Raw genomic sequence first — 11,612 nt, forward strand, 5'->3', positions numbered from 1 at the left:
TCCATAGCAAATGACACAAGCTAGGCAACAAAGATTCAACTTTTAAAGCCTATATGTAATCTGTGCTTAGTCCCTCCTAAAGACCGGGCAAGACTAATGAGTAATTAAGAGAGCCAAACCAGAGAGCGGAAAAATGGATCTGCTTCTGAAAACTGTTCACAAGTCATTCATACAATTGTAGGGTACGTAAAAGAATGTAAGATCGCGATAAATTAGACGAAAGGACCCCGAGCGGAATACTTAGACTACAGTGGATCAAAAGAATACATGTCAAAATCACTGAATTATGGACAGGTTAGAATGGCACACCCTAAAACACTCACAAACCAACCTCACTAAAGCTACAATCCGGCAAAGCAACATGTAGGAAACACTAGAAGGAGATGGCGACGATGCGCCTAGCGGGAGACGGATATGAGAGCACAGAGTATCGTTAGCAGAGCGACAGCCGCGGTTGATATACTGGCAGTGATTGTGACTGCCGAAGAGATATCTTCAGGCCTGCAATTGAAGGCATAGAATTTTAGTATGACATGAAAGCTTTCACCAAAACACCAAAAAAATAAGATGGTTCACAATCCTTGTTTCTTTATTATGCTTCAGTTTTTAGATTAAACACATTTCCATGAACATACTAAAAGAAAAAATGAGCAATAGATGCGTTTTGTCAGGGTCAAAGGTGTAAATTTGAAAAGGAATAGCCTGCCTAATTGGCAGATGATAGTTCTATCTACCGAAACAAAGAATTAAGAGGCAGAGTTGGATTACATACTTCTGCAGATGGCTAAGTGCACCGCAGTACAGAGCATTATCAGGTATCGGCATCTCAGTCTTATTATTCTCTTCTGGATTGATGATCCTCACGTAAGTCTCTTGGCCAAGGTACCATGAGTCCAGGTTTTCTGTTCTCAAGTTCCAAACTCCAACATTGTCAAGGGATATGAGGATCGCTGTCCATGCTCCAGGATAGACCTAGAGAAAGAGTAATCAGTATAAGCAATCTTTCATCTGTCTCCCATCTACTTCGAAGAAAATCAAGCGTTGACTAAAGAAACAAGAAACATGAGGGACTTCAGCTTCTTCAGAACTAAAATAAGTTTTTCAAGCGTTTGTCTTTTTGTATAACAGGAGATGCCTTAGAGCATCACCACTACAGGATCATTTGCGAGTTGCGACAAGCATCTTTCACACTCAATTATAAAGCACTGCGAAGGCACACTACAACCAATGAAATACTCAGTCTTCCTCGATGAATGCAGAAAATGAGCCCAACCACTGTGAGAAAGTTGAGGGTGAAGATAAGGGTATTTGAAATTTTATCTGATAAAAGTTTTTGACACGTGAAAACGCACCTGGATTGTGGAGCGGGCAATGCCATCCCACTTATTATATGTACCTCTGCTGTTTTCTGTCCACTCGCCATAATCCATCCTGTACGTAGAAGATATTTGTCACCACTTCTTGATTAAAAAGAAAAGGGAATTCCTACGACTCCAACTAACAAAGTAAATAGCACTAGTATAACCATGGAAAGCAAATGCAACGTTGCAAGTAGGCATGGCAATGCAGAAGAAGTTACCCCACTACAAAGAATGCATATCCACTCATGTGATACGACTGCACCTTAGTGTCGTTGTTTTGCAATATTACTTCCATAAATCCCCTATAAGTTCCATTAATCACAGATGTTTCCATCTTTGGCGGTCCAGTCAGTGGTTTATTGGGGAAGTCAAGCTTATATACTCCTTTCACTTTGTACTGGTCAGCAAGCCTGATTGGGGTGGCAGGATTCACAAACGAGACTCCACTTAGCGCTGTGCGCCGTTTTCCATCAATCGTCACTGGAGGAGCATTTCTCAATACATACACATCAGTCACGTTGATTGAGCCATAGCGGAAAGACCCCTGTGGATTGGGACGAGCCCCACTGGCAGTCACATTCCATCTGCATCCCAGTGTCAGATCAGAGATTGAGATTCAATTATCTATTGTTTCAGTTAACACAGTAATCATAAATGCCGTGTCAGCGATTAAAAGATCAAGTTGCAACAAATACAGAAGGCACTTTTGACGCCACATGTGATTTATTTTCAAACATTTGCTGCAGTGATCTTCTCACCAACTTTTGAAACTAACATGGACCAGACACACTCCCAGAATGTTAATATAAGACATTCTATCTTTTCATTGCAGTGACGGTTTTTCCAGATAAAAAAGATGTCCAGATGTTGAATCCAAGGCGATGCAGACTCAACATACTCTTGCCATAATCAGTAAAAGAAATGTAAGTTTCTCCGCATAAAATTCCAGGAAGCATACCTGATCGATCTAGCTTGGTTCATAGAATAGGTTTTGTCAAATTCATCGTTGGGTGCATCCGGAAGAGGGCCAGCAGCCTTCCCTTTTGAATTTGTGTAATGCAATATGGCAACGCCAGTTACTCTTTTCCAAAGAGATTCATTCACGAACCGGGCACTTGCTACAATGTAATAATCAGAGCTAGCATTCTGATCCATTGTCACCAAGAATGAATATGATTGACCAACATGGATGTCCAAACTAGTATAATTCTGTTGCACTGTGTATGATCCCTCAGTCTCAGCTAAAAGGAGGTTATGGTTTTGAATCCTGAAATTCAAGCTTGTTGATATTCCCACATTGTGCACACGGATGCGATATGTTTTCCCTGTTGATCATTGGCATCAGTAAGTCTCATGTTGTTTATAATCCTACAAGCTAAATTGATGATTTACCCTCCCCTTCAAACAAATCAATTCTTTGAAACAGGAAGTAATTCTAGTATTGTTAACTTCTACTCTTTTGAGCAGGACTTACTAAACCTCCCCGCACCCCCAAACAAAAAAGAAAGAAAGAAAACAGAACGATTCAACTTTAGGAAAAAAGAACAGCTTTCAAATCATTCATGCAAATGACGCAGACAATTTTTTGAACTAGTAGTGCGGTTCCAGCCGCATCCACCACAACCCATGAACTAGTTACAGGATAAATTATTGTATTTGCTCACTTTAATTAGACCAAGCAGCATTATGAAATGATCAAATAACTACAATTTATGAGATTGTTAATGACATTGACCATATACATGTTTCCTGATAAGGCAAAATGTTGGAGATGATGAAGCAAAAATCAAGAACCATAATGCTGCTTACACAAGAAGAGAATACCAGAAAAGAGCATTGAAACATAAGATACACCCTTAACGTTGCCACGGTGATGCAGAAATTCTTACTACATGGCTGCAATGCGTAAATCATACTCATAGTTTAAAAGCTACCAGATAATTTTGTCACCTACCATAGCCAGCCAAATTCTTTTTCTAGTACACAACTGAGAGTCTTGGGGAAACTCCAGCAAAATATTATCAATTGGAAGCAGAGCTTATCTGGCCTATTTAAATAATTGCAGATAATTTGTTTAATAATATAACCTTAATTAATATTACCTGGGTGGACTGTAATGGTTTCATAATCAATACCATCCGGGACCAGCGTTGTATTATATTGGTAAGGTCCTTTCCCATTAATAAGAACACCATCGGGCATCCCGAGAGCTTTTCCACCGTTGAGGGACTTCCTCAAGGCCTAAAACAAAAAGCATAATCTATCTTAAAAAATAAGCTTTCGACCATATGCCACAATCCCAAATCATCTAACAATCACCAACCGTATGATTCCTGGTATACCAATCACCGATCAGAATAATAATATCGCCATCAGGAGTCGCAAAGGGAATGGGGATTATAGGCCGGTTATTGATAATAAAGCCACCGAATCCGCCCGATGCTTTCTGGAAATTAGTGGAGGGGAAGTAGAAGAAGCTCCCAATTTGATCTTTGACCTGAAACTGGTAAGTCCAGTTCCACTTTGAAGGAATGGGGCAATTGGTCCCCAGAACACCATCTTGCCACGAACTGCGCCGCTGCTGTATCCCGGACCTACTCATAAGCAACATATCACACACTCCACATGATCAAAAGAGCGGCAAAATCAAATCTCTTTTTTTTCTCCCTCTTGTCTCACAATGTCAAGCAAATCATACCAATGCATAAGAAGACTCTCGTCCAGCTTGTTGCGAACATTGACTACGACATTGTTGTTAGTAGTGACATTGATAGTAGGCCCTGGAAACTTATCATTAATTGCAATAACCTGCAAAGCAAAATCGAAACCCAAACGATAAGCCCTGTGGAACATTCACTCTGTCGACACTACATTGTCTAACCAAAACGTATCTGCTCGAAGCAACTACTGAAACCTCATTTCGCACAGATCCGTACCTAAAATGGAAACTTTGGAGGACTTAGCACAAACCCATCATCTATAAGCAGGCAAAACGCTAAGCTCAACACTGAAAGAAGGAGCAGGAAGGAGATAGATACAGGAAAAACAGAGCAGGAGATCTGAGCACGGACCTGTTGAGGAACACCGAGCGGAGAGGCAGTGATGTAGGAGACTTTGAAATCGTAGGAGACGAATGGATCATCAGCATAACAGGAGCCCAAGAGCAGGCCAATGTGGACGAGCAACAGCAACACCGCGGTGGCGAGGCCATTCAAAGCCATTCTAGAAAGCTCCTTCTTTTCTATCCTCTCTCAGCTTGTTCGTGTCGAAAATCAGGGGCGATTTTTCCCAAGCTTTTATGGGCTTTGCATGATCTGGTAGGGAAAAGGCAAAAATGGGGAAGACAGAGTAGCCTCTCTGCGTGTGTGTGTGAGAGAGAGAGAGAGAGAGAGAGAGAGAGAGAGAGAGAGAGAGAGTCTGCGTGTCTGAGGGAACGGCTCTTTTTTACTTTATCTGCTCTCGTGGGCTCTTATAAGCACATTAGCTCCGGGGGACAGTCTGCAACCAAAAAATAAATAAATACGCAAAAAGAAAGAAACAATTACGGGGACCAACACCCTTGAATGTTTTTCGTATTTTTGTCCAAGAAAAAAGAAAACACCGCGAAATTTGCAAGTCTATGCTAACGTTTTCCTTTTTGCAAGAATATGTAGATGACCCCACTTTTCAGTCTTTTGCGCGGTGGTGGGTCAAAGACAGTTCGGATTGGGAGCGAGAATCATCGCGATCTGTTGTTGTTCGAAACTTTTTAGATGTATGTTCTTAGTTTAACGGGTAGTCGTAAAAAAACAATCGAGGAAATTCGTCAAATGGGGGAGAGAGAAAGAGGGGTCGAGGATCGGATTCCGATCCCAAGCTTCTGTCTTGTCGGTCACCACTCGTCGGTCATGCGTTGCTGAGCATGACCGTGCATGGTGCCGAAGAGAGAGAGAGAGAGAGAGAGAGAGAGAAACAGAGCAAGGTGTGAACTTTCCAGAGACAGAGAGAGAAACAGAGGAGGTGTGATGTGTGACAGCTTATCGCCAGTTCAGAAAGAGACGAAATCAAGGCAAATCGGTCGCACCAGACATCCGGGTGGTTTTCATTCCCTATTCACGGATGACAAATCCAGCCACGGAGACCACACTGGCCCCCTCCTTTGAGACGCGGGTACGAATGGCAACTTCGGATCCTAAATCTCAAGCCTCGATTTTTCTTGATTACCTTCTTAAATTAACGCTTGCCCGAGGAGGGCAGGGGCAGGCATCATCAAGCCAGACACCATCATTATACGAGTGCGTATGAAAAGCAGCAGCAGCAGCTGCAGAAGAGACAGCTCTCCCCCGGCAGCAACGACGGAAGAGCGCGTGAAGGGGATTAACGTTTGACCGCTGTCGTCTCGTCTCCAAAGGTTAAACAACACAAGAAAGGGAAGAAAACCCAAGAAGCAAGAACCAAAAACAGAGAGAAATCAATAGGAAAGGAACAATTTTTTCGGCCTCCCAGATCTTCCTCTGAAAGCGCCACATGATTGCCAGCCCATCGCCATTCCCACGCGTGGGCCCCCCCTCTCCCCACGGCCATTAATTAATAGATCCTGTCGCTTTTTTTTCCCTTCCTTTTTTGTCCTTTTTTTGGTGTTTTGTTTTTGTTTTTTTTTTCTTAATCGTTTTTTTTTTGGGGAAAATAAAAGGAATTCAAATAATAAATTGGCAATTAGCAGCGTTGGTTAAGGTAACAACGCCCACTAACCGAACCGTTTGATTCCGGTCTTCAGCTTTTTCAGTGTTTTTTTGACTGTCAGGAGTGACCGAGATACCCTCTTCGCTTTTTAACCCTTTTTTCGACTAGTAAAATCGTTAGGTTTACCTACTCTTCATTGTTTTAATTTTGACCCTAACAAAGAAGGACCGTCGAAGTTTAGAGGGATGATTCTACGAATGATTCGAAAATTAAATTGAACATATATCAAAATTTTATTAATTCGAGGATAACATTGCATTTGTTGGGAGCAGCCCAGCATATTTGGGAGTCGATTTGAAACATCCTTAAAATTGCTTGTCAAGAATACCTAATAGGAAGGAGTCATATTATGGTAGGACGTTGAAAAAGAAGAAATCCAAATAAGAAGTTTTATTTAGAAATAATATCATCCAATTAAAGGAATTCCAATCGGGGAGATTTCTAATTGGGAGATGATTGTCAATCAATTAGGGAGGATTCCTAACTTGAGTGGAAATATATTGCTATAAACAGAAAGGCTTGGGTGGAGGTTTCCGTGTGCACCAAAAAATACTCCATAGAAATCACAAGAGTTTTCAATAATGTGTGTAAACACGAGAAATCAAGTGAGGACATGTTTTGTGACAATTGTGAAGATTTATTGTGAGAGAAACATTATTCGAATGTTAATTGTAATCCTTTAATTATAGTGGAGCAGTTCCTAGATCAGCGTCCCGTGATTTTTTCCCATATTGGGTTTTCCACGTAAGAACTTTCGTTCTTCTTTTACAATGCTATTTACGTTTTTCAGCAAATGGAATATTCGGCGACATCTTGCGCGATTCTGACAGTTACAATTCCGTTGCCAACGATTGCGATCCGACTTGATTTACATCAACACTTTGGGTCAAAAGTTTAGGACGACATTAAATAAATTTAACGAATCATTATGTCATTTTTTTTTGTCTGAATTTGAATGGTTAGACTTGTCCTGAGGTTTTACTAAGGAAAGAAAATGAAAATTGGAAGTGACAACATGATGACCAATTTTTGTGGGGGCGTGGGGTCGGAGGCAAAGAAAATGGCAAGCCGAAAGCGGAAATTGTTCCACCAGAATTTTTCATAATCAAAATAGAAAAAAGAATTGCCATTTTCCAAGATAACATTTTTACGGTCTGTGTTGTTTTTCCTTTTCTTTTCCTCCATTTTTTGGTGTACCGATTGTGACACATAAAATTTTCATCGAAATAGAATTTTTTTCAATTTTTTTTATAAAACTCGGAGATTGAATTACGAGAAAAACACATCCATATGCATTATCTTGCATTCTCCTTTTCTCAATTATTACTTAGCTTTCGCATCTAAAATTTAGGATACCATGCTCGCACTGAATATCGAAAAGGAAGAATTGTGTATTTTCGTGAACCAACCCCCTTAGTCTCCCTCGAACCTCGGCCCCGAGCTCGCCTACTCTCGCTCTCTCTCTCTCTCTCTACCTCCTGTCGGAGATGGAAAGCAAACATGCCATGCATGGACCATTTACAGGTTTCAAGGTCGATTTCAGGATCTATTCAGGTTCCACTTGTATTATTAATTGAATGATTACAGTGAATTATCGCTTTTAATGATCACCACTTGCTTCTACAATCCACTAACCACAACTTATATTTAGACATACGAAAAATATAAAAAATTAACAAAGTAAAAGTCTCAATCATAAAATAGAAGCTCAGATTAGTGGTTCCAGATTATATACTCATCTTCGGATGCCATGAAATACCACAGGATTTCGTGAAAATATAGACCAAGAAAAACACAAAAACCCGTTACAGGTTCCAGGTTCCACCTACTTGGAACCTACTTGTTGAAATAAGTTCCCCAATTTTTGGAACTTGGAACATATCCTGCATACCTTGGAACTTGGAACCGAACAGGTTCCCGTGGGTTCGGTTCTCAGGTTCACGGGTCCGGTTCCAAGTCTCAAGCTCTACCCATACATGCTCACGGAGCGCCGCTCAGGTCACTGACCATCCCTTTCGCTCGAAATTTGGAATATAATAACATGGTTAACACATCAATACTAATTGCGTGAAAAGGAGAGTTAAACAAAAATATCGAGAAGTACAACTTTTAGGGTAAAAAAAAAAGGACAAACAAGTCGGACGGCTCATTCTCTGAGGTGTTCGGCCGCCACAACATCATACGATAGTTACGGAACAATCACAAAATAACGGTCTACTAAGTTATATGTGGCGATACTTCCTACTATTTTTTCCTCGGAAAATACTTGATAAAATGGAGATAAAGCTAAATTATACATTTGGAACTACTAATGTACTGAAACAGAATAGAGCAATAGGCTCAATCAACCTCCATATCTCACGCCTAGAAACCGGCTTTGTTAATCAATTCGTGACAACAAATTTTTTTTTTTTTTGGTTGAAGAATTCGTGAAAACATTGACTTTACTAGCTTTTTGCTTTTGCTTGGGGGCAAACATTGTAGCCCAAAAATTAATAATTATGGGTTTCCCAAGAGTGGGCCAAATATCAATAATAGTAACCACAACAAGCAACAAATAAATAATGAATTAAGATGAATTTAATTATTCCATTTAATAATGTTGTCTGAATAATAGGTATATGCGGATATGTTTGTGAAGCTGGTGCGACGATCTTGGCTTTTATCATACGATTCAAGCCGCCAAAATGTGAGATTTTAGCTGTCTATTACAACGTAGCCGAGCCTACTACTACTACTATTACAGCTTTGACCCAAAAAAAAATGAAAATAGTATTACACAAACATAAATCAAACCTTATAAGTTTGAATCCGAAAGTATCATGACGACACTCGAGAGAGATCCAAGTATCGTTCACAAGTCGAATTCAATGGGTGGAGTACACAATCACTGATTCTATAGGATTTGAAAAAATTACCAAAACAATCATAAACTTATTGTACGGATATCAATTCAGTCATAAACCTTTCGATTTGACTAATTTAATATTAAAACTTTTGATAATTTATCAATGTAATCATTCCATCTAATTTTGGCTAGAAATCGCTAGCATGGACGTCAGTCGTCCTATGTGACACGGTCGATGCAAATGTGGATAATTTTTACAAAATTTTAAATGTTTTTCTAATTTTTTTAATATATTTTTCTTTTTTTTTGTTGTGGCCAACGATGGTTGCAAGCTCTTTGTCGGCCCCAATGAAAAAAATAAAGAAAAACTAAAAAACAACAATTTTTTGTAAAAAATTGCAAAAATTGTCACGTCAACGCCTTAAATTTGTGCCACATACACACGGCGGTTGGTGTTCCCGTCAATGATTTCCTACCAAACATTGGTCGGAATGACCATATTGGTGAATCGACAAAATGTTTAAGATTGAATTAATCAAATTAAAAAGTTTAAGACTATATTAACCAAATCAAAAGGTTTAAGATTGAATAAACATCCGTATAATAGGTCTAAGACTTTTTCGGTAATTACCTCCCGTTAGATCCGTCAGAGCCAATCCAATTAAATTTCGAGGGTAGGTGGAAAAAAAAGAAATTATTACCATGGTCGTTCCTAAAATTAAGGAGCGAGCAAAGGAAAAGGAAAAAGAAAAAAAAGCCGCGAATGGATTAGAATCATGTGGAATCTCCAACTTACATAATTGCATCCATAAAGAAACCACCCCCAAATTGATCCTAACATTGATCGCACCTTCGAAAAACTCTCGATGATAACGAATAAAGAAGAACAAAGGAAAAAGGTGTGCTTTGCGTGGAAAATGATCAAACCCTAGACATCCTTTCATCAACGTCCTAACCTCGTGGTGTCGGCTTTGCTTTCCATGCAATTAAAGATTGTCCATTTCAAGTTCTTGACATACATACATACATATATATATATATATATATTATTTCACTTTATTCTTAGTGTGTGTATATGTGATGAGATGATCTTGCGTACAAGGAAAAGCCAGGAATATAAATAATGTGGTTAGATATGACTTTTATTGAATTATGTCTGCACCACGTTCATAACTTGCATGAGCTATAATCAATAAGTTTGGTTCCCTTTCCTCCTCCACAAGAAACCCTAACTACAAAAAGTTGGGTTAACTAAAACAAAGAAAAATTAAAAAAGAGAGAGCTTAGGGTAAAGGGTTTGCTAACCCTCGATTTAAATCGTTGAAGTTACATCCCAATATTTAAGTGCTAGAAAACTTTTTTAAAACGAAAAAAAAATTGGAGTTAAAAAATTCTTAAGTTCATTGTATTTTTGAGTGCCATACCACACTTGAGCTTACAACTTGACTATGTGTTGATATATAAAGGGGTAAAAGATTATTCTGGTTTGTTTCGTATCTCCTATAGTAGCGATGGTCACGACTAATGAACATTGGATTACACGATCGTTTGCGGATTAAGGGTATCATAATGCGAATTTGGAATCTTAGGTCCCGAGCTCTACGGGGTTTAGTCACGCTCCTTGTAATTGATATTTTTTGTGGGCATCCTATAAAATTGCACCTAATTGACATGCTAGCTAGAGCAGGTCGGAACGATTTGAAATTTCAAAAAGACATTCATGTACGTTTTTCCAAGGACAATGGGTAGCTGAATGTCATCTGCCCAAATTAATTTAAATAATTTCTCATGAACTTTGGTGAAGTTGGACCGTGACAGCAACATTAGGGTCGGCCTTGTATAAAGTAGGATTTCCTATTTCATCTTTGGGGTAATCAGGGGATTCAAAATTATTTGGCCCAGATAGAAAAAGATGAAATAGCTAGGGACACTATTACCCCTTTGAATACGAGTTCTAGAACCACTAAAAAGAGGTCATCTTTGGCGAAGGATTTTCAAATATCAAAAAAGAGATCCTTTTCTATGGCATTTGGGTCTGGGTCGAACTCGACGTGGAATGTTTCTAAATGCCAAACTAATAAAATCATTAAATGCCAAACTAATAAAATCATCGGACGAGCAGGACTCGCCGTGTATCAATTAATGCGATATGTGAAAACCAACGATAGTGTCGCTTGAAATGATGATCTCTTGGCCTTATATTTTCGTTTTTTTGCTTTGGACATAAGTTTTTCCAAATGACCGAATAAGAATTTCATAAAAAAGAAAAGGTTCATCACATATAATGTCAAAGTGATATGTAACAAACGACACTTCCCCTGCGTTTTGTATGTAGGGCTAGGAATGGAGTAGAAACTAAGAAAAAAATTCATTAGGCTCAGGACTCCTTGCAGCATATTACCATCCCTAACGTTTTCGCCTTCATGGTCCTAGAACTCGGCCGACATTACCACGACGGCGGAATAGTCGGCGCGTGAAGAAAAATTCAAAAGCCGCTGCCCAACTATGAATGTCACCATTCCTCTTCAATCATTATGGGAGCATGAAGCAACAACATATTCCTGTTTCGAGGAAAATAAGAGAGATTCGTAAGACTCGGGACTTGCCCCATGCATGCTGAGCCCAGGCCCAGGACCTGGTTTGTGCAGAACGTAAGGATAAACCTGTGGATGAAAAACAAA

The 11,612-nt window shown here is 39.4% G+C and overlaps 1 protein-coding gene across 1 annotated transcript; it reads right to left on the reverse strand.

Annotated features, from left to right (window-relative positions):
- Positions 1-251: 251 nt before the first annotated feature.
- LOC130139902 (monocopper oxidase-like protein SKU5) lies at positions 252-4,811 on the reverse strand. The gene is made up of 9 exons (XM_056317895.1): positions 4,433-4,811; positions 4,060-4,169; positions 3,685-3,955; positions 3,464-3,602; positions 2,320-2,686; positions 1,580-1,945; positions 1,353-1,431; positions 773-972; positions 252-501 (listed from the first exon to the last, which is right to left on the reverse strand). The coding sequence occupies exons 1-9, from the start codon at positions 4,580-4,582 to the stop codon at positions 399-401; spliced, it is 1,785 nt and encodes a 594-aa protein (XP_056173870.1). The 5' UTR covers positions 4,583-4,811; the 3' UTR covers positions 252-398.
- Positions 4,812-11,612: the final 6,801 nt, after the last annotated feature.

The sequence above is a fragment of the Syzygium oleosum genome, unplaced genomic scaffold (genome assembly GCF_021117445.2).
Source record: "Syzygium oleosum isolate NSW1041296 unplaced genomic scaffold, Sole_v2.1 Sole_v2.14, whole genome shotgun sequence".
In the NCBI taxonomy this organism is placed as follows: Eukaryota; Viridiplantae; Streptophyta; class Magnoliopsida; order Myrtales; family Myrtaceae; genus Syzygium; species Syzygium oleosum.